The 24470-nt window shown below is 42.5% G+C and overlaps 1 protein-coding gene across 19 annotated transcripts in view; it reads right to left on the bottom strand.

Annotated features, from left to right (window-relative positions):
- Positions 1-24470, bottom strand: part of KALRN (kalirin RhoGEF kinase) — a 641300-nt gene that overhangs the window by 166711 nt on the left and 450119 nt on the right. For 6 of the 19 annotated variants that reach the window (XM_019807693.2, XM_019807694.2, XM_019807695.2 and 3 more), the window contains exon 34: positions 13166-16785. The exons of the other annotated variants lie outside the window; for them this stretch is intronic. In XM_019807693.2, coding sequence (XP_019663252.1) covers positions 16723-16785 — 63 coding nt within the window. In that variant the 3' untranslated portion in view covers positions 13166-16722. Of the gene's footprint in view, positions 1-13165; positions 16786-24470 lie in introns of those variants that run through there. 19 annotated transcript variants of the gene reach the window in all.

Genomic DNA, 24470 nt, shown 5'->3' with positions numbered 1-24470 from the left:
TAATAGACTTTATCAAATTTGAAAAATGTTCAGCCATTATTATTTTAAATATTTTTCTGTCCCTTTTCCCTTAAGGGAAAATCCAATTACATGAGTATTAGGCTGCTTAGTTGTTCCACAGCTCACTGACACTTTTTTCTTTTTTAAGATTTTACTTATTTTTTTGAGAGAGAGACAGAGATAGTGACAGACAGCATGAGCCAGAGAGAAGAAGGGGAAGCAGGCTCCCCGCTGAGCAGGGAGCCCGATGTGGGGCTCAACCCCAGGTCTCTGAGATCATGACCTGAGCCAAAGGCAGGTGCTTAACTGACTGAGCCACCCAGGTGCGCCACACGCTCTGCTCTTTTTAAAAAATTATTTTTTTCCATGTCTTTCATTTTGGATAATTTGTACTATTGTGCTTTCAAGTACACTGATGTTCTCTCCTGCAGTGTCTAATCTACTTTAATCCCATCCCGCTATTTTTCATCTCAGTCAATGTACTTTTCACCTAGAAGTTCAAACGTGAATTTTTCTTTATGTTTTCCATGTCTCTACTTAATTAGGATGTATGGAATACTATAAATAATAACTTTTTATGTCTATCTTTGCTAATTCTAATATCTGGGTCAATTCTGGCTAAGTTTCAATTAATCCTCCCCTTCACCCCATTATGGGTCATATTTTCTTGTTTCTTTGCATGCCTGGTAATTTTGGATTGGATGCCTGACACTGTGGATTTGACCTTATTGGATGCTCAATATTTTTGTATTCCTACTATTTTATATCCCTAACTATTCATACATAAGCTTTTCCTGACATGTTGGTAAGTTACTCTGACAGACTGACCCCTTTAAGACTTATTAGGCTGAACCAGAGCCCAATTTGTTGAGGGCTTACTATTCCCCAGTATAAAGGTAAGATTCTTCTCAGTACCCTACCTGATGCCCTATGAATTTCAGATGTTCTAGTCTGGCTGGTGGGAACAGGCACTATTCCAGGCCCTTTGTGAGCACTGCGTACCTCTTCATTCTATCTCAGGTAATTCTTCCCCAATCTGGCGAAGTTTCCTCATATGCATATGCTGATCAATACTCTGATGAATACTAGAGGGGCCCTCTGAAGATCTCCAGAGTTCTCTTTCTGTGCAGCTTTCTTCTGTCCACTCTTTTGTTCCATGAAGTCTGGCTGCCTTGGTCTCACTGGACTTTCAGCTCTATCTTTTAACTCAAGGGACACCCTGCCCTAAACCTGGAAACTCAAGACAGCAAACTAGGGTATTCATACGGCTCACTCTGTTTGTTTTCTGTCTCTCAGTGATCACTCTGTCCTTTGTTGTCTGATGTACAGTGTCTTAAAAATTGTTATTTATTTTTTGTCTGGTTTTCTGGTTGTCTTGGGCAGGGAGTGTATATCTGGTTCTTGCTTCTCTATCTTGGTCAGAAGCAGAAGTCTCATATCCTCCTTCCTGAACACAAATTATTCTCCTTCCAACTTGCTTATGTAATTACTCTTACTATGATTTTTCTTTAACTCCATTGGAACCACTAGTTCATGGAGCCCTCTACTTTCTCCCAATCCATTAATACTCTTCCTACATCACTTTCTTTCTTATGAAGCTTGGTTTTCATGAGCCATTATTTCAGTAATGCTCTTGCCAATACTCTCAATGTCCTCACCCCTCTCTGATCATTTAGCCCAGCTGTTTACATGGTAGAAATTCAATATATTTTGAAATGAATGGATAAATAAATGAAAAACAGAGCAAATTAACGGAGTTTAATTTCTGACAACCCCTTTGCCTATCTTTTGAAGATAAACAATTTTTTAAACATTATTGCTTTATAGTACCATATCTCTTTTATCAGTACAGGTTAATTATATATAAAATTAGGTTATTCTTTATATATAACTGTCATTTTCCCAATTCTACATTACTTAGGATGTGTACTTTTTGACTTTTCTAACTAAAAGTCATGGACTTTGGGTTAATAATTAAGTCAGTAATAGAAAAACATAATGTTTAAGCATGAATGAAATTTAGAGGTAACTTCCTATTATTTTTCAGTTTTACAGATGACAAAACAGATTTTCAGAAGATTGGTGATTTGGCTATAATATTTTTCAAAGCTCATACAGCTGCTTAAACAGCAAAATTAGGAGCCAAACCAAACTTCTTGACTCCAACCTAGGGTTTTTTTCATCCCACAGCAGCACTATATTTTCTTGCCCAGGTCTGCTTGTATCCAGTACTCTGTGTGTGCAGACAATTTGAATGTGGTTTATAGTAGAGCTTGTCCTGGCTTCCCAGTGATACTATAAACTACTTAATATTGGGGTGACCACAAGTTTTCTAGAATAAGGTCATGCAATCTTATAACACTACTTATAGTAGGAGAAATGTGGCACATAGGTCATGTCTTTACACTTGAGTAAAACATCCTTTCGAACATTAGTTAGTGACTCTGCCATAGGGAATTCAATAAATTCACATCCCTATTGTGTAACACCTACTGTGTAGAATCCAAAGCTAGAAGCCAATAGAGAACTCTACAGGCTAATATATATTGTAATAAACTAAGCCCTAAGATATAGAAGGGCTCATGGCCCTCTAGACTCATCAAGACATTGTACCCTCAAAAATTGGTTCCCTAAGTCTGGAAAAAGTTTCAAGGAGAACAAGAAGACTTCTCATCTCTATACTCTGACTAGACATTAACATTAACACTAATCCAGTATATATGGGGGCTGATAGTCATGGACAAAGCCTAGTGGAAGTTAGGCAGTGGGAGTAACAGACAACAATTAGTTTACATGAATAACATTATTTTGATGTACAGGCATATCTTGTTTTATTGTGCTTTGCTTTATTCTGCTTTGCAGATGCTGTGCTTTTATAAATTGAAAGTTTGTGGCATCCCTATATTCAGCAAGTCTATTGATGCCATTTTCCAACAGCATTTGCTCACTTGTGTCTCTCTGTCATATTTTGATAATTCTCACAGCATTTCAAACATTTTCATTATTCTTATATTTGTTATGGTGATCTGTGAACAGTGATCTTTGATGTTACTATGGTAATTGTTTGCCATGAACTGCATCCATGTAAGATTAAGCAAGCTTAATAAATGCGGTATGTTCTGACTGCTCCATTGGCAGGCTATCTCCCCATCCCGCCCCTTCTCTTTGGGCCTCCCTATTCCCTGAGGCATATCAGTACTGAAATCTGGCCAACTAATACCCCTATAAAGGCTTCTAAGTGTTCAAGTGAAAGGAAGAATCTATACGTCTCTCACTTTAAATAAAAAACTAGAAATGACTAAGCTTTGTGAAGAAGGCATGTTGAAAAACCAAGACAGGCCAAAAGGTAGGCCTCTTGCACCAAACAGTTAGCCAAGTTGTGAATGCAAAGGAAGTGTTCTTGAAGGAAATTAAAAGTACTACTCCAGTGAACACAAATGGTAAGAAAGTGAAACAGCCTTATTGCTGATTTGGAGAAAGTTTCAGTGGTCTAGATAGAAGATCAAACCAGACACAACATTCCCTTAAGCCAAAGCCTAATCCAGAGCAGGGCCCTAACTCTCTTCAATTCTAGGAAGGCTGAGAGGTGAGGAAGCTGCAGAAGAAAAGTTGGAGAGGTGGGTTCATGCGGTTTACGGAAAGAAGCCATCTCCGTAACATGAAAGTGCAAGGAGAAGCAGCAGGTGCTGATAGAGAAGCTGCAGCAGTTCTCCAAAAGATCTAGCTCACGTAATTAATGATAGTGGGTACTTAAAACAATAGGCTTTCAATATAGACAAAACCACCTTCTGTTGGAAGAAGATGCTATTTAGGACTTTCATAGCTAGAGAGGAGAAGTCAATGCCTGGCTTGAAAGCTTCAAAGGACAAGCTGACTCTCTTGTTAGGGGCTAATGCAGCTGCTTTAAGTTGAAGCCAGTGTTCACTTACCATTCTGAAAATCCTAGGACCTTTAAGAATTATGCTAAATCTACTCTGCCCGTGCTCTATAAATGGAACAACAAAGCCTGGCTGACAGCACATCTGTTTACAACATGATTAACCAAAAATTTTAAGCCCCCTGTTGAGACATACACTCAGAAAACAAAGATTCCTTTCAAAATATTACTGTTCATTGACAATGCACCTGGTCACCCAAGAGCTCTGATGGAGATGCACAAGATTAATGTTGTTTTCATGCCTGCTTTCACAACACCTATTCTGCAGCCCATGCATCAAGAAGTAATTTCAACTTTCAAGTCTTATTATTTAAGGAATACATTTTGTAGGGCTCTAACTGCTATAGATAGTGATTCCTCTGATGGATCTGGGCAAGTACACTGAAAACCTTCTGGAAAGGATTCACCATTCTAGCTGCCATTAAGAACATTGTGACTCATGGAAAGAGGTCAAAATAGCAACATTAACAGGAGTTTGGAAGAAATTGGTTCTAACTTGCGAAGTGCATGACTTCAGTGGAGGAAGTAACTGCAGATGTGGTAGAAACAGCAAGAGAACTAGAATTAGAAGTGGAGCCTGAAGATGTGACCGAATTGCTGCCATCTCATGATAAAATTTTAACAGATGAGGAGTTGCTTCTCACGGATGAGCAAAGAAACTGGTTTCTTGAGGTGGAAACTACTTCAAGATGCTGTGAAGATTGTTGAAATGACAACAAAGGATTCAGAACATTACCTAGGCTTAGTTGATAAAGCAGTGGCAGGGTTTGTGAAGATTGACTCCAATTTTGAAAGAAATTCTACTGTGGATAAAATGCTATCAAACAACATCACATGCTACAGAGAAATTGCTTGTGAATGGAACACTTAATCAGTGTGCAAACCTCACTGTTGTTTTATTTTAAGAATTGCCACAGCCACCTGACCTTCAGCAACCACCACCCTGATCAACATTGAGGCAGCGGCCATTAACATCGAGGCAAGACCCTTCACCAGCAAAAACATTACAGCTTGATGAAAGCTCTGATTATGGTTAACATTTTTAACAATAAATTATTTTTAAACTAAGATATATACAATGTTTTTAAGAAATAATGCCATTGCACACTTAATAGACTACAGGATAGTGTCAACATAACTTTTGTATGCACTGGGAAACAAGTTCATCTGACTCGCTTTCTTGCATGTTTGCTTTATTTTGCAGTGGTCTGGAACTGCACCTGCAGTATCTTCAAGGTAGGCCTGCATACATTTGAAACTCTCTCTCTCTCTCATGCACATCCATCTGTTGAGTAGTCCCAAAATTTGAGAATCTGAGTTAGAGTCCAAATCTAAATATCAAGTTAAGAGCCAAAATGTAAATTATTTGCAAATATGACTTGATGCTAACTGCTAATGTAGTCATTCTGATGTTCTCCAAATATTTTTAGCCCTCTGCCTTCTGGACATATAGCTTCGCTGTGTTTCCTGGCTCCTGTTGGTTTTGCAGGACCATATGACTAATTCTGGCCATTGATGCTGAGTCATTTCCACACTGGATCATTTAATTGTGGGTTAAGATCCTTAAGAATTCTCTTTCTGTCTGGGATGGTAACTGGTAACTTTAGAAGCTGGTCTATTAGCCAGAGCCCGACTCCCCTATGATGAACAGACCCCTTGCCACCCCATTCTGAACATATAGCGTTAGCAAGAAATGGTACTGTCTTAGGGATGGATATTGGTAGGACTCCAGGAACACTGCGAGAGTGGTAGGAAAGATAAAGTTAAGAAACAGAGAGAGTTGCAATGGGGCCATTCTGAGACAAATATGGACATATACAAATTGAATGTAATCTGTGCAGACCTACTGGCTTTTATTATTGTTGTTACTACTACTACTACCATGATGATGATTATTAGTTCTATTATTAGTTTTTTAAAACAACCTGAAGATTACTGCTGTTACATGCTACGACTCATTCTTGGTGTTGAATAAGGATATAGAGGGAGGACAGATCCTTCTAGCTTTTGGATTCCTCGGGCTAATGAAGTAAGTATTCATCATACACAGCATGAGTTTTGTTGAGTATTTCTATTTTCTCACACAATTGGACTATATAATTTTTCTAGTTAACGACCACATTTTATACTCCTTGTGTGTACTTTTGAAAGTCTTAAAAGTCAATAAAATCAAGCTGAAGGCCGGTTTACTTGCTTATTAGGGAACTGGCATCAGATCCCACTTGTTGACCATCTCTTGGGCAGACTCACAACAGATGCATCAATTCTCACATTTTCATTTCCTAGAGTTTTAGGAATGTTTAATAAGAGTCATGGGCATGGGGGTGGGGCAGGGCAGAGAGAAGTGCATTTTCAATCAACCCTATTTTTAGAACTTTAGTCCTCATCGGTGACCAACTCAGTGAAGAAAATCAAGTGAGAGACATTTTTCAAACTGACTTCTCAGAGCGATTGTTTCATTTCTCTTGGACATGTGTTCTGTTGGATTTATTCTCCTCTTTATTGCTCCTGGCCCTTGGTGTTTTTCCTTTTTTAATCTTCCCATTTGCCATTCTTAACTAAAAATGCTCTACAGAGCTCCAAAAGTCAAGTGATACATTTAAAAACTCATGGGTGGGTGATGCAATAAATTCCGTTGAGAAAGGAGTTGGCATTTATCAGAATCCTTTGAATTGTCAGTGCCCAACCTCATAGAAGTTTCCCACACCTGGCTGTGCACCTGGGTTTCCCTTTGCTCCTTTGATTATGACCTTGGAGTTTCTTTGCTAAATTTTCTATTGCTTTCCCTGTTTATCATTCCTGGCCTTCAATCCTAGATTTTAATTTTGCCTATATGATCATGCACCAAACCTTCTACTCTTGGATTATCTGGATGGAACTCAAGCAGCATGCTTCTTGTTTTTGCCAAGTATGACATTATTCTGTAGAACTCCTTCCAATCTCCGGTGGTGCAGCGCAAGTATTTGCCTACCAGTATGCGTGCATTACAGATGTAGACTATTTCTCTATTTCTACACACTAATGTTCCCTATTATGCAACTGTACTCACGTACTTATTCTGTGTCTGGCACTCATATAGGCAGTAGAGATACAACAGTGAAAAAGCAGGTAAGAATACTTGCCCTCACAGAACTTACCCTGTAGCAATGACAAGTCTGATTACCAGTGTGATTTGACATGGATCCTATAAAGCTACACTGATTCTTTGTCCAGCTAATGACCTACATCTACATGGAAGTTCAAACGTCTTTGCACCCTTTTTTACTTTTAATTTTAGTTTACAACTACATTTTCATCAAAATAGGCCAAAAGACAGTTGACCCACACCAGGCATGGTTAGAAGGCCCCTGCAACACATGCAACACATGTTGCTCCAGGAAAGTAGAAAATAACCAAATGCCGCATTTGATTTCTCATAGCCACGTGGAGAATGTGATTCTGTTTGGCATTTTATTTGCCACCAATTGGCTCCTGGACCAAGAGCTGAGCTGCAACGAACTTGTCCCATTCAGCCCTTTTCCAGAGGGCCTAACCAATGCCATTTGAGACTAATTTTTCTAAATAGCTCTAGCACACAACTCTCTGGACTTGGTCGTACGGTGTATCTCACTAGGTAAGGCTTAACATTAGATAGGAGCTATCATACCATGAACGTGTGCGCGTTTGCATGCGCATGCTAGTACTCTGAGCTCCCCTCTCATTTGGCTTCAACCTCAAAAGCTTGTCTCTTGAGGGCAAACTCATAGCTGGGAGGAAAGAACCAGCTTCTCCTTAACCCCCAAGTCTGCTGCCTATGTTTCGTGAGTCCTCGGTGGGGCTTGGGGAGAGGAAATGGGGAAGCTACATTTACACCACAATTGCAAAGAGCCATCTTCCTGCTGTCAGGGTCTTGGATCCAGGTTGAACATATCTATTACTTGAGCCCAAGAAACATCCCAAAACTCTAGCATGAATTCTCAGACCTCTTCACTGGGTCTCCCGGGGCCCTGCACTGTTCGCAACAGAGAGAACCAGGACTCTTTCTGCCTTTGTACTGGTGACTGGGGTTTGTCCCTAAACACGCACGGTTAGAACTATTCTTCCTGCCGCTGCTAAACCTTTATCAAGCTAGACTTGAGGGGCCCTGCAGTCTACTGGGAATTGGGGGAGGTAACGAAAGGGAATTCATATTTTAAATCTATTAAGGACAAAAATACTGTATGACACTTCTCAGAATCTGCAATGCCCCTTTGAGCTTCCAGATACTTATGAGTACTGTTTTCCTTGAAGTATTGGTTCCTAGATTCATTTTAGATTTAGACCATACATGGATTCATTTTCAAGGATCTCACTACATGAACTTTGAAGGATGTTTGGGCATACTACAGGTGAGGTCCTTATCAGTCTGAATGGAATCCAGGTTCCTCTAACCCAGCCTAATACCACATCAGAAAGGCTCCCTTGGAGTAGTGCAAACTGGGGGAGTAGTCTAGGGTCCCACCTGACTTCTAGGGCACACTCTTGGACATCCTCTTAGCTCCAATGGAGGCATGAAGGCTGGGGAAGAGGCCACCTTACCTGAGAGCTGCTATCTGTTCCTAAGTAAGACCACTCCTTCCCACGTCTTCATGTTTGGGAAGTAATGGAGACAGATTTCTAAAACCTCATGTGTACTCCTACTAGAACCCTCACCACCACCCCGTCCCTCTTCCAACACTCACATTATCATCCCCACTATATGACTCGGGAGCATCTGGACTAATTTCATTATACTCCATATCCCTGATTATGTCAGTCACCAGAACTCAGATCCTCCCCTCACTTCTTCCCTCATCCCCTACACTTCTTACATCCCTTTGAAGCTATATTTTTCTGTATGGCATGTATCATCACCTGGTACTTTATATATTTTACTTATTTGTCTGTATTCCCACCAGAATATCAGCTCCATGAGGGTAGGAATTCTTCTCTGTTTTATTGTCTAAAATAGTGCTTGGCATAGTAGGTATTCAATAAATGTTGTTGAATGAATAAATGATGTGATGGATAACTGAGTATTTATTGAGAGCCACTAATTACTGAAAATATCTATTTTCTTGTTTTTCGGATGAATGACCCCCTTATCGATCTCTTGGATGTATAGCCTTTCCCACAGTCTCTGATAGTTGAGGGGACCCTCCAGAATCATCACATTACTTTAGACATAATCCTTGACACCCCTCCTCCATGTCAGACATTTGCCAAAGCAACCCAAATGCCCAAGGTAATCGTGGATACTATCCCATCTCAGTCCTCTACATCCTCCACCTCTGCTCATATCTTCATTCTTTTATAAGACATTCAATCCAGGAGAAAAACAGCCAGATTTGTGACTATTATAGCCAAACTTGAGGCCATAATAACAGGAAACAGGCTTGTGGGATAGTCTAAGCAATCATCATTGTAACACCATCAGACTCCTTGGGATAATTACCTTCTCACTTTAATTTCTCAATCATTCATTCCTCAGAAGCCGGGAATGCTGGTTGATAGCCTCTCCTAGAAGGCCATGCACCTGGCTGGCCCTATCAACAATCTTGCACTGTGCTGTGAAGCTGGAATGTCACCACTTTTATTCTGCAACACTAACCAATCAATTGTGCCCTGCAAGGGCCTCCCTCTTTAATGACCTATTCCGTCTCTAAGTGTGCCTGTGTGGCCTTGCTGAGTGGACAGAGAGTACTTAGATTATTTGTGATGGCTTGGCTTGGAGGTCTACACCTGTGGCTCTCCAACAAATTTGTTGGCTGGATAGTCCCAGAAACACCAAAAAATAAAGCAACATGTATCATCTTCAACATCAAACGAGAATGTAGGAAGAGTCTGGAAAGTACAAAGCCTCCTATTTCCATCACTAGCTTCCAGCTGGCCTTGGAGGGACTGAACTGTGTAAATGAATTTTATTAGTGACTCGCTCCTCGCATGGCCAAGATGCCCATGCAAGTCCTCATGAATCCATGCAACACTAGAGCAATAATTGGAGTGCCACGGTTCTGGGTCACTCTCTGAGTAAGAGTACCACACCAATGAAATCTAAGTCCTGCTTTTACATCACCTATATTTCAGTCCCCACTCCCACCCGGGTACTTCCTTTTACCCTGATGGGCGCCATAACAACAACTCAGCAAAACTCAGCACGGGCAAATCTAAAAACTCCAGGCTATGCTTGCATGTAAGGCCCGTTAAAAGGTCACCACTGAAGGCAACAGAATCCCTAGACATCCTTGCGAATAGAATGACACTTCTTATTCCACCATCCCAGAAACTCAAAGGCAGATACATAGAGACCCCCTCCCCCATCACTGCTATTTCCGAATCCTCTCAATTCTCCCTGTGGCTGTCACTATCCACAACCACACCGACCCACAGTCCGCCTGGCTCCATTATTATGCCACTCGCACCCTTGATGGTCACTGTTAAGACTGGATATAGCATCTGTGCTGCGAAAACGCCTTCTAGGGCAGGAGACGCTTGCAGAGCTGGCAGAAATGGAGTTCATGAGACAGATCTGAGATCCAGCTGCCTATCTGCCCTGAACTCCCCCCACCCCCTTGGGATTCCACTATTCACAAAGCCCAACCTAAGGCAGAGTGGGGGCAGAGCCCGAGCAGCTACTTGAAGGTGCTGAGGGAGTGAAATTGACGTACATTCAGGTGGCCCAGTACACAGGGGGAAGGTGTGTTAGTGGTGTTCCTTGAGTTACTGGGTCACTAGAACTATGATCTTATCCTTCACTTTCCGCTGTACTTTTGGTTTCCTAAACTTGTCTTCCTTTTTGGATTATGAATTTGGAATTTATTTAAAGGGCTCACATCCTCACAAAATCCTTTTTACTGGCCTTCAACACCTTTCTCTACATATGTATTTGTGCATACATATGCACACACATGCACATACACACACATTGTTGGATTATGGTCTGCATCTCTTCTTCTCATGGATTCTCTGACACTGACCCAACTAATTGAATCCTCTGCATCCCACCCCATCTCCCCCAATTTTCTTATATGCTCAGTCCCTGTGTTGCAGTGGGCATGAACTTTTTTTTTTTTTTAAGGAATAGTCATTTTTACAGCATACTTTGGAGTCTAAAACTCAGAAAAAACACATTCACACTGGATCTTGCATCAATATGGAATTTCTAATCATGCAAGCTTTAGGACCCTCATATATTCAATTTGTGACAGTCCACGTGTGGAAATCGAGAGCAGATTTTAGATTCTATACTGCCCCCTGTTACCATGTTCTTGGGCGGCTTAAGCTTATCCCCACCTGTGTTCAGAAGAGGGAGCGGTGCTCCTTCCTCACCCCACTCTTCTCCTTCCCAGGTACATCTTCTTTCCTAATGATGCTTATTTTATGTGGAAGCTAAAATAACTCATCAGTTAGCTTTGACTGAGCATACAGTGAGTAAAAAGAATGAAATGGCAGAATTTCACATGGTTTATAACCTGCATCTAGAATATACTGGAATGTTAATTACTCTATATAATTTACAGAGTGATTCTATTACATGCCATGTTCTTTGAGGATAGGAGTATTTCTAACTCAATTTTGTAGCCTGTTCAGTGGCTCTTACAGAGTCTGGTACATAGTAAGTGCTTAATAAATGTTTATGGAATAAATGAGTGGTACCAATGGCAGTACTGAAGGAAGATGTCAGAATGTCAGTGGGTTGAGGGACAGATGAGGGGAGTTTTAGAAAAAAAAACTTTTAAAACCTTGGGGTCCTGGATAGTCAAAAACAGTATGGAAGCTGAAGAGAGACAGCTCCTTGTAACCCACGGGGCGCTGTCTGTGAGAGTCAGTGAGATGGCTCACTCTCACACTGTGAGGAGTCAGTGCAGGACTGGACAAAGCAACCAGAAGAGCAAGTACTGGAAGGGAGAATTTTAATCTTTCAAGCCCCATGCCCATGATTTTTTTTTTTACATTTAAATACCTGAGAATGTGATTCACCAGCCATCAGATTTAACAAAACCCACTCTCATTCTGCTGTGTGCTTTAGTGATACAGAAAACTTTCAATTATCTCTGCTAATGGAATGGAAGCAATGGTACATATAATCAAAATGCCATTTCTATTTGCCGTTGGAAGTATGATGTGTGCTTTTCCCCCAGCAGGTTTGCTTTCATAATGATTAGTTCTAGCTTAGGCTAATATTAAAATGAGTTAGCATTTTCTCTGTATGATATCTGGTAGTAGAAGAGAAGAGATGTGTTTATGGCAGAGGAAACTCACGCAGGGCTTAGTATTTGCCACAGTTAATCGCCCACGTGGATAATCTACTTGCAGCAAGTGGGATTTTCAACAGAGCAAAAGGCAAAGAGCAACTACGTACCCTGGATTTCAGTGATCCAGAGGTAGATGCCCCAGAAGAAAGCCATAGCTAGCTTAGGAAGAGTGTTAAAGGAGAAAGAACACTGGATGAGGCATAAGGACACCGGGGTTCCTTGGTGCCCAAAGGAGGCCATGTAACCTCTTTGTGTCTCAATTTTCTTATCCATAAAATGTAATAATGACACCTGTTCTACCTAACAAGTTAACTATGCCAAAAGAGAACAGTGGGCTAAAGGACTTGTAAAAGTATTAAATGCTAAGAAAATGCAAAGCCCTGAAAGACAAGCAATGAAATATTGTCACTTTTTTTTTAGGAACTGTCCTTTGCCCTAACACCTCAATGCTTAGGGACTTGGGCTGTGTTTCTGAAACCTTCCCCAATTAAAAGTAGTCCCATTTCTTGAGGATCCCGCTCTTCAAGGATAGCTACTTTGGTCATGTCCAAGCACCCTAGTGAATGGACGCATCCTTTCTTGGGTAAGTTTCATTTTAACAGGGAAATCTCAGCTATAATAGATTAACCTGGTGGCTCTCAAAGTGTGGTGCCTGGGTGAGTAGCATCAGCATTTCTTGGGAGCTTGTTAGAAATGCAAATTCTTGGATCTATCCCCATGTACTGATTCACAAACTCTGGGAGTGGGGCCCAGCAATCTGTTTTAACAAGTCCTCCGGATGAGTCTGATACACACTCAAATTTAAGAACCACTGGTTAGACCAAAGGAGAAAAAAGCAAGCTAGGAATGGGGCTCTGGGACATGCCACTGACACGCTTATACTTTTCTGAGGCGGGCAGGGGAAGTCTTATGGGACTCTTCACATTACACTGCAAAGCTCTGTGTGTATGTGTGTGTCAGTGTGTATCAGTGTGTGTGTGTGTATGTGTGTGTATGTAAAATGATGATCTGGAACATAATTTTCTTGGGTAGGTCTCTTTCCCAATCACCCTAACAATGTTTCCCCATCTCGGAAATTCCCTACCCCCCTTTCATGATTTACTTTTCTTTGTAGCACTTATCACCTTCTAATACACTGTATTATTTGCTTCTCTATTTTGTTTATTGTCTGTCTCCCTGGGCTAGAATATATGCTCTACAAGGGCAGTCCGTTTTGTTCAGTGCTGTGTCCTCAGCTCTGAGAACTGTGCCTGACGGTACTAGAGGGCACTCAGTAAATATTTGTTGAATTAATGGGTGAATGAATAGCTGCTGAACCTGGGAAATGAGAAAATATTGGGGTCAGACCAAAACACTGAAACACCTGCAAGCATCCTTATTAGGCAATGTTGCTATGGCATGGGAGCCCTGCCTCTCTGTTCCTGCTCTGGGCTCTGAAATAAGTCTACAAACAAGGCTTGGGTATATGCCATCCTCGGGGATTTGGTTCACGATAATGTTCATCATTATAAAATGTGCTATCTGGTTTTTCCTAGGCATGGAGAGAGTGTACTGATTGATCAACATGTTTATCTGACTGTTTGGGGCCAGGGGCAGTCTATAGGTGTGCGACAGACTGGAGTGTGACATGGCAGGGAAAACAGCAGTCTAAGAACGAAAACCGGAAGTTCTAGTCCTCTGCCCCTAACTCGCTGTGTGGTCTTGGGCAAACTGCTTAGCATTTCTGGGTTTCATTTCATTCGTTGATCTCAGTGATCTTCAAGGCCCCTTTCAGCAGTTGTTATTATAAATCCATTCACATGTTACTTGATTAACGCATGTCTCCTCTACTGGCAAGCTCCATGAGAAGAGGGGTGAGTATATTTGCCCACCTAGTTCATATGCCCAGCACTTGTAGGCACTAGGTATTTGCTAAGTGAGCCAATCCCTATGAAAGACACATGGTGATCTCAGCCTCATCAGCCTGTGCTCTGCACAAGTATGTCACAGGGACATGGATGTGGGCTACAAAGACCTGGACTGGAAGAGACCTCCAATCACACAAGGAAGAGCAGGACACTGGCTGTGCCCCCCCCCCCACTCCCAGGGGATACAGAAGGTGCACAGTTCATTAAGGTGAAGACCATGGCAGTGCACAGGGGAGAGTCCAAGCTGGGCACTAGGCCATCAGCCCTGTGGTTTGAAAAAGCATGGGTCTGGAGATCAGAGACCTAAATTTGAATCACAGATCTGCTATCTTGCAGCTTTAGGACGTTGTACAAGTTATTTACTTCTCTCAGCTTTAGCCTCTTCATCTGAAAAATGAAGACGGAACTGCCTGCCTCTCAGGACGGCTGTGAAGATTAGAGATGATGTATATCAAGTGCCTTCCCAGCACCTGTATGAGAAAGGTGCTCAGTAAATGGAAGCCTCCTTGCTGGTTCTGCCCTCCTGGCCCTTTATGAAGTCTCTAAGAATGCTTCCTTCCCAAGAGAACCTGCCTCAGTTGGTTACCAGCTCAAGACCGTGCCCTGGCCAGTCTGCTTGAGGGGGGTAAAGAGTGAGATAAAAAGTGTTGCTCAAAATATCTACCTTTGGAGATCTATATTTTCTTCTTTTGCTTCCAGTTTGCTTAATGAGATTCTGATATTTCTAACTTGCATGGCGTGAGAGCAAAATGTGCAATTTTATAAATAAAGTTTAACAACTCATTATCTTTTGAACATGTTGAGAGTTATCACTGAACAGAACACGACTGAACCTTGCTTGTCTCTCTTTTCGGCTGCCTTTTTCTCTGCCTCCACATTGTTCCCTCCCTGGTAGAGTGAATAATACTCCTGCTCCTGCCCTGCCACTTCCACTGCCCCCCTCACCCCCGCACTCATCCACTACATATGGCCATCTTTATTCTGGAAAACAAATTCTGCTGCTAGGCAACCAGAACACAAAATTGCTGTGGTTGACATGATTCTTATTAATGACCGCAACTGCAGAAGTGCCGCCATCACAGCATGCCATACGTACGCTCCTGCGTCTGTCCCCAGCTAGACAGATCTTTCCAGAAAGTGGGATGGGTGGATTCTTGGTAGGAAATTAAGGGCCTCAGCACTCAACAGAAAGTATTTATAAATCACTGTATATCACAGCCTGCTTTAGAATCATTTTATTAGAACACATTCAAGAAAGTGACATACGGAAAAAAGACAGCAGCAATTCTCAGTCATGCAAATGCCCATGTTAAGGTTCTCCAATGGATTTAAATTCAAGTACAAAGACAGTCCTTTCCTGAGCCAGGTGCAATTCCAGGGAACGACACGTGAATTGAGAGCGCGTTTCCTCCACAAAGTTCAGAACACTGAACAAGTCCCATCCTCACAAGACTGTGAGGTACATGGAAGTGTAAACTTTCAGGATCTTAAGGACCCCTTTACCCAGCCCTCCCCCATCACCCAGCTGGGGGAAAGTGAGCCCAACGTCGGGACCTTTTAGAAATGAGGTTTAGTCTACTGAAAATAAAGCAGTGGGCCTTAAAAAATTAGAAAATGAGTATATATATATACATATATATATATATAGTAATGGAATCATCTTTGCCTCTTGATGGTGTGGGGTTTCCAGGAAACTCTGTTAGGGGCTGGGGCTCTCTTGAGTGTCTTGGAAGCTGGAGGACTCTTTAAACTTTTAACTTTTTATTATGAAAAATTGCAAACACATACAAAAGTGGAGAGAATGGTATAATGAATGGCCACGTCCCCGACCTTCTAGTCTCAACAGTTAACCACCATGGAGCCAGTTTGTTTCCTTTATTTCTTCTCCCACTTCCCACCCACCCCCAAAAGGATAATCTGGAAGCACACAAAGGCTAGGAGGGTGGTCTTTGAACCAGAGACCTCAGGAGTGAGTGAGGTTAGAGGAGCCAGAAAATCCTGACAAAACCTGGGCAGACTGACGCAGATAGAACATTTGTTGGGGATGTGGTTGGGCCAATGTTTGGGAATAGCTAGACTTAACCCTCCTCTTTTCTACCATAAACTATCCCTTGTTCTTCCTCCCTCTTTCTCATGATGTGGGGGAGGTAGGCTAGATTAGAACGATGGGTTTTATAGTTGGGGGCCACTGACAACAGAGATGTTCAATCTGGAGAAAAACTCCAGAGATAAGTATGTTCCTGTGACGAATGTGCCCCCTCACACTGCAGACCCCCAGGGCAGTGAGGGCCTCTGGTGCCTGGTGTTTGGATTGGGAGCCAGGGGAAATAGCTTGGGTCATGGGGCCTCTCACAGGTCCCTACTGTCCCACCACTTTCAACTTTGGAGGGAAGCTCAGTAACCTCGAATCGTACCCAGTAGAGAAGCAGGGAGCCCGAGGGGCAAGCCCACGGCCCAGGTAGGCAGATTTTGCTTGGAACATGTTGCCCTCTGAGCAAAGGCTGTACCCCACACCAGCCCTGCCAGAGCAGTCTCAAGAGAGGTGGGTGATGGGAGTCCAGCTGGGAGGTCCCAACGGCGGCACGGCTAACCCGGTGAGCTGCAGGGACAAGTCCCAGGCTGCGCGCTAAACGTAAGTGGAGAAAGGATCTCCAGGTCCCAGGTGCCACCGAGGAGCAAGGTTGCCATCCTGTTAAGAAAAGGGCCGGGGCTCTGTAATTTGCATATGACTTTGCAAAAATCTGCATGAGATCCCGTAGCCCTTTATAGAAAACAGAGTTAAATCATCAGTGCAACCTACTGTATTTCTAGCAACCCAATGCACAGAGTGCAACCTGGCGAACACACAATCATCCCTTGAGAAGAGAAAATGGAGTGAGCAGAGTGCTGTGTAGGACATTCCTTGGTCTGAAGGTTCAGAAGAAGCCAACCAAGTCCAGGATCCAGATGAGGATCGCTGACTGGCCACTTCCACTAACTCTGTCAGGGCTCCAATCCATAGACTTTTCCTTGCAATAGTTCCCGGTTGAGTGGTCCTGCAGTGGTTTCCCCCACACATAAAAGCAGGAGGAGAGCCGGGAAGAATATAAAGAGGGCTGCATTAAAGATGAGGTCCTATGAGTGATCCTTAGTGTTTATTTCACACCCTTTTTGTTTTGTTTGCTTCCACTCTTTTAGGATCCCTGTGCCTGCCAGCAAGTCTCATTATGACATTCATTTGGGGGAAAGAAACTGAGAAAAGTTTACCCATTTACGTAGCAGATCTTTGGCAGTAAGTGACTTAAAATTCCTGATTTCAAGTGTTTCCAGGGTCCATGACATGTGGTAATCTGCAATTTTTCCAAGGCGTGTGGTTGGTTTTTGAGGCCGCAGGGCTGGCTGAGGGAGTGGATTACCGAGTGAGGGAGGGAGCCTGCCAGAGACCCAGTTGCCATATTCCAGTGCGGCCACACTAACTCTACTTGGCCACCAGAACAATGGAATGTGTCCTTAACAATGGCCCCCCTCAAAGAAAGTCAACTTCTAGTGCTACTGGAGGAGTGAAGTATTCTAAAAAGCAATGGCTCATCCAAGAGAAAAGTTCAAGATAAATTAAGGAGTATGATCTCATATTTGACTGTGGCTCAGCTCATGATGTTAAAGGCTCCATCATATCTGCCATATAGAAATGAGAAAACAATCCAAAACTCCCTTAGTAAGAACTCCAGCCAGGCAAAAATTGTCCATTAAGGGAGAGAAAACACTTCAGCATCAAGTTAAAATGGTCGTTACTCTGAGCTGTGAAGATGATTGAGGATACTTAGGATTCAGAAGGGAGAGGAGAGTCTGAAGAAAGCCAGGAGCTATACACATGCATTTGTGAAGTAACTCATGGAAGGTACTAGCGACCACTGAGCTCACATTGGCCAGGGCAAAAGGGTCTTAGGAATTTTATATCACATTACATTAATGGGGAGGTGGGGTGGTGGAGGGGTGGTGTCCTCTGTCCTGCTTAGCTCACATCAATAATTCATTGTCATTACCAGTTTAGTTTATAAATGTGCTATAAGATCTGTAGAATTTATTGCAGTGGCAGAATTTAACAGTTTTATAAATGCTGAATTTGACATTTTGTTCCTTACACAGTTCTTAAAATTCTGAAGGGGGAGACAGTTTTAAAAAATATTTTTATTGTCATTTACTAACATAGCTAATGTTCATCATCATTTTTATTGTCACTATTAACAGCTAATATTTGTTGAGCACTTAGTATACGCCAAGCAAAAGGCTGAGTATCCAGCATGCATCATTTCGCGTAATTTGCACCACAATGTTATGGGGTGGGTAATACCATTACCTCCATTTTGCAGACTGAAGCCCTGAGAGGCCCTGCCCAGGATCAAACAACTGGCAAGTGAAGGGAGTGAGAGCTGTACTGGGGTTGGTTTGATTCCCGAGGCTGTCCTTAACCACTGTGTTATATTGCCTCTCATAAAGGAGAATCCATCTCCTAAGTGATATTTGTACATTTGTATGTTTGTGGATTTCAAAGGTCTGGGAAAGCATCTCACATATTTTGAGGATCCATATTACCCTCAAGGACCTAACTAGAAGTGGTTTGGGTCACTTCATTATACATAGTCATTAGATTTTGCAGAAAAATGTTTATCCCCTTTTAAACCTAAGTTGTGATTGTCTCTGTGCAACTACAAATCTTTCTGATGATTTGATATGTGAGACATCTAAGAAGGAAAGACATGTAGGCAAACTGAATGCTTGTTCTCTAAAACCCTGAGAAAACACAGACACATTTATAGGAAGCTATTATTTTATACAGCCCAGTTGGTAGCATGAAAGATAGTGAACGCCAATGCATAGCTCTTAACTTTAAAAATGACAGCCATTCATAATCTCATTGAGATGACTTTCTAAAAATCTGACCTAAAGAAAGGATTAGTGGGAAAAGTTTAAGCGGAAGTGCGCATGCATGTGTGTGTGTGTTAAAAGGCCATTTCCTTTTTTTTTTTTTTTTGAGATGTGACGGATTTCTATTATTTAGAAAATAACCCCCAGCTTGGAATTCATACATATTCCATATCCAATCACCATATACCTTTGTCATTTTGATTCAGTAGGCCAGGGTAGGCCCTGATGTTAGCTTTTAGAAATACTTCCCTCATAATTCTGCGGGTTGCCTGGTTTGGAATCCTTCGCACAGCCACTTTGTCTATTTCCCAATCACTCCATCGCTGGAAAACCCGAGTTTTGCAGTGTTTCAACTGCATTTTCACATCTGCCAGCACACACTGTCCAAAAGTACTTGTCTTTGGCATTTTCCACGAGGGGCAAGAATCAGTGAGATGCACTTCATAGGACAGTGGCTTTTATTAACCAGACCTCCCCTGTATTCTTTTATTTTAGGTGGGGAGGGGGCTGTGTTGAGATTTCCCCCACCTCCCACTATTCAGGTACACACCTCTTTATATAAATACTTTGTATAATATAATGTAGGCTCCATTCTAATACTAGACTAACTCATAATAGAAGCTTTTTGAACTACAGAGAGATGTCTATAGACCCTGGGTGCACAAGAGACAAGCACTGGACATCCAGTGGTATAAAAATAGCCACGAATAGGGAACATATTTATAGGTTATAGATTTATACCTTTCTAGACCCATAAAGAATTTGAGGCAACTATACTCCATTATCTTTTTAAATGCATCTTCAGTTAATTGTATGTCCTGGATGTTTCTGATGGAGTGGGAAACCAGAGAGGCAGGAGGGTGCCCACATTACTACTTCCATGGTTAAGTCATAATAAACAGCTTCCTTTATGCTCCTGATTCATGGCTTGCTCTGCTAGACACAGAGGTCAGTGAGTGACTGACCCATAGGATCCATGGAGCATGGAATGCTCTTGGTATTTTAATTCAGGTGTGGGGAGCCTGGGTGGCACAGCGGTTAAGCGTCTGCCTTCGGCTCAGGGCGTGATCCCGGCGTTCTGGGATCGAGCCCCACATCAGGCTCCTCCGCTATGAGCCTGCTTCTTCCTCTCCCACTCCCCCTGCTTGTGTTCCCTCTCTCGCTGGCTGTCTCTATCTCTGTCGAATAAATAAATAAAATCTTTAAAAAAAAAAATTCAGGTGTGTTTCATTCAGATGATGGGGGTGGGGAGTGCTAATGATAGGACTTAGACCATTTGAGCCATAAGGTTACTTTGTGTGTTTTGGCCTGAATTATCCAATTGTTTTTTTTTTAGTGAGCTTGTCCAGTGGAAGGCAATGTGCATAGTGGACATCAGAAAGACCTGGGTTCAAATCTTGGTTCTGCCACTTTCTGGTTGTGTGACCTTGGGCAAGTTATTGAACCTCTCTGAGTGACATTTTCCTCATCTGCAAAATGAGGATAATGATACTTACCTTGAAGAACTGTTTTGAGGACCGGATGCAAGAGTATACATAAAATGCCAGGCTCCTATGAGGAGTTCAGCAAGAGAGGTGGCTGTTATTGTCAGCTGCTTACGCTCCGGATGGCTTCCTTGCAGGCAGCCTTTGTGCTTTTCTTGGCCTGCCCAATTATAGCAGGGATTTCTAAGAGAAGGACTGTGCCTTTCCCATTAGATAGGGAGGCAGGAGGTGTAGGGTATTATCCTTGATGGGGACTTTATGTGCTCTGTTTGTTTCCATGATACACGGGGAACTCTGCAAACACCATATTAACTGGTTTAAAAGAGCTTTCTCCACCCCAAATGTCTGACTAGAGCCTGGAATGGAAATTTTCCTTGATGTAGCCATCGGAATTAAAAATGGAGATACAGAGTAGTAAAAATATTGAATCGTGCACACAGGAAAGACATAAACACCGTGAAGTGTATCTTTAGTTTAGTTCTTTTTAAAGGACTGATCTGGTGACCTCCTTATGTGTTCTTTCTTGCTTTCTACTCTGTTTGAAGGGTCTCCTTTTGGCTTCTAGGTGCCTGTTTGTTGCTCATGCTGACCCCAGGGTTCCTCATCCAGAATTCTATCAGGAGCTTACTGAGGAGGACCAGGTGGCCTAGCAGCTTAGTGATTAGCAGGAAGGCCTGGCAGGTGGTGCAGAGTGCACTCCTTCCCAAGTGACAGGCCAGGCGCTCCCAACTTCTGGAGGAGCACCCCAGCAAAAAGGTATCAGCTACAGAAGGGAAGAGGCCATTTCCCTGTTTTTCTCTTTCTGTTTCTCCCTCTATTCAGGGAATCCTCTGAGAGAACCACAGAACTAGGCAGTGCGGGAGAAACATCCTTGAAAGTATTTGTGTCATGTAATTTTTTGGTTTCATTTCAAGTTCAGAAAGGTTATAAATTGCCTCTTTACCAAGAATTCTTATCAGAAAATATTCCCTCTGCCCTTAGACTGTGGGAGCTGAAGGGAGAGAGGGAGGTGAGGGGCCGGGAGAGAGCTGGGTCTTGATCTAATGATGAACCTCCTATTTGAAACCTTGCTGCCCATGCAGAGCAACCCATTTCCTTCATGGAGGCTCTCTGCGTCCTCCTCACCTGAGTCCCAGCATCCCATGCTGAGTCATTCTGGAAACCTCCCGCTCTGGAATTACAGGGGCTTAAAACCAAACTTGAAACATGTTGGCTTTCTGTCTCTCGCTCTGTGTATCTCTCCACGGAGTCTCTTGGACTTGGATACTTTCAGCTTTTCCTCACCTTTTCCATACTTGCATTAAATAGCTGCATTTGGGGGAAAACTCCGACAAACTCCTCATCTCCTTGTCACCCCCAACTGGCCACTCCCTGAATTTTCCTTCTCTTTCCTTTTACTGTCCCAGGCTCCTGATCTACACAACCAAACACAGTTTCTGGTGCCTCAGCTCACAACCTTGGCCCATCCTACACGTCAGCCCAAATTCACTCTCTGGTCACTTTCCTTCCTCTTGAGCTACTGAGAAGTCAATCCCCGTTTCCTACGAGGTACCTGCTTGTCGCCTTGTCCTTGGTTCATGTTGAGGGTTGACCTCAGCAACAATCTAATAATTGTGTTCCTCCCTGTCCTTTAAAAATGACATCGATTAGGGTTTTCTTTGTTAATAAAAGTAATTGTCTTGTCATAGAGAATTTGGAAAAAGCCACCATCCAGAAATAACCACTATTTACATTTTGGTGTATTTCCTTCATAAATACATACATGCACACATATATGTATATACATATATATGTACATCTGCATACATAAGCACAAATACCCAAACATAGACACATACACATTGCTTTTTTATGTTTAAAACAGAAAAACTAGTCTTTCCTATTCAGAAGGAAAAGGAAGGCTCCCAAGCAGATGGGAGGAAAGGAATTGTACACTGTAGGAAGGTCACGTGGCCAGCAACAGCCAGGAGCTTTTGGAGCCCATGACTTAATAATAGCTTAAAATGTCATGGGCCTCATGGCCCGATGACCAGGGGTATGTCCAAGAGATCCCTGCCTCCCAAACCACGTAGATGACTATTTCTTAGAGAGTGTATGGGAGACACATTCAGAGACACACAACCCATAAATATACAAAAACGGAAGTTATACACATAAAACATACTATTCAAACAAGTCTTTTCTGAGCATGTCTATGAATGTCTGTGAATATCTGAGCATGTCTATGTCAGTGCACTGCACATGACAGAAGCCATCACGTGTGAGCCTTGTCTTCCCGGATCTCGGGACTCAGCTGCTGAGGTAAAAGTCAACTCACAGGGAACACCAGCGAACCGGAAGAAAATGCTATCTCACGGGGTGCTGAGGGAAGGGACTCCAGAAATCATTCTAATAACAAAGAAAACTTTTTTCAACAACACTCTTCCTGAGGTCAGAAACGTATCTATCAGTACAGAGAAATAATTTTGGAGACACAGTGATGTCTGTGATAGGTTGGTAGGAAAGGCAATTATTATTTAAAAGATCAAAAAAAAAATAAAAGATCATTCTACTTAGTGAAGATAATCACACAGATAATCTACCAGAAAACATGTATTAGAGGAAAGCTTTGCCGACAGCAAGGGAGCCAGAAGAGGGGCAGGACTGGGGGAAGGGGCCTGTGTACCAGGAGCCTGTAGGTCCTAGAGAATGCTACTGTGGTTTGGGAGCCATGCTTCTCCTCTTGAAGCTCCCAGGGACAGACTTTACATAGTCCATGAAAACCCAGAGCCAGGATGAAGAATATGCCATCGTTGTGGTGATCCACTGCAACATGATTTAAGGAAAAGGATCAAGAATGAAGGAAAGCCAAGATGGCTGAGAGGCAAAGCTATGGATGGGGGTTAAGAAAAGATTATCTGGGAGATGGCAGGTGAAGAGTCCAGTTTCAGGCCTGCTAAGGACAGCAAGGTGAGTCATCCAAGTGCAGTAATGCCACAGACAGTTGGAAACAGGGGCTGGGTCCCAGCGTGAGGGACAGGGCTAGAAACAGATTTCTCAACTCGTTGTTAAGAGTGTGATGTTATGCTCAACAATGTGGCAAATACCAAGTAAAACACATAACATATGCCCTGAATGTTAAAAGAATGGTATTTGACTTGCTTGTTTGTGTGTGTGCGGGCAGGGCACGGGCAATGCTGGTGGCTAAGAGGTGTGTGTGTGTGTGTGGGGGGAAGTAGTGAGCATCTGCACAAAGGTGGCATGAGTCCGGCTGGCAGTGAAGGGCGGGCCAGATGTGATTATACAAGTCAGTAAGCATCACTGGAGAAGGACGTAAGCAGGAGCCAAGCATGATGTGACCAGGGACATTCAATTGCCATTATTTACTACATGCTAGATGCTGTAGTAGACAGGAGATGCTGCAGAAAGACAGTAGACAGGAGAGGTATGAGCATCATGAAGACCAAGATATGATTCTTAAGGAACTCACATGTAACATGGGAGAAAGACATATAGGCAACCATTTATTTGATAAGTGCAATTAGGTTGAAACATATAAATGCCAATATTCATCCATTTTTTAGATAACAGAAACAGTAGTTTCATCTGATTCAACCGAAAGTAGGTGCATTATAGTATGTAGAACAGATAAAGGTCTCTAAAGGATCATGTGTCAGAGGGAAAACTATACAAACATTCTGGACATGGGCCTGTCCTTTATCCTTAGTGAATGTGCTATTGACGGCTTTTAACTGGCAAGTGAGACATGAACGAAAAGCTTTAGGAGCATGAATCTGGTGTCAGGAGATAAGATAAGATGCAGGAGCAAAATCCCAGAAAGCAGGGAGGCCACTTAGGAGGTTACTGAAAGAATTTCAGCAAAGGGTAACCAAGGCCTGACAGAGTGGTGTGACAGATTTTGAGGGACTCGTTCTCAGGACTCGGCAATAGACTGGCTATCAGGGAAGCCTGCCCCAAACAGGGAAGTCAACCAGGTTACCAGTTT

Source organism: Ailuropoda melanoleuca, chromosome 1, assembly GCF_002007445.2.
Source record: "Ailuropoda melanoleuca isolate Jingjing chromosome 1, ASM200744v2, whole genome shotgun sequence".
Lineage (NCBI taxonomy): Eukaryota > Metazoa > Chordata > Mammalia > Carnivora > Ursidae > Ailuropoda > Ailuropoda melanoleuca.
The sequence above is the reverse complement of the archived record's forward strand: the minus strand, read 5'-3'. Positions and strand labels throughout refer to the sequence as shown.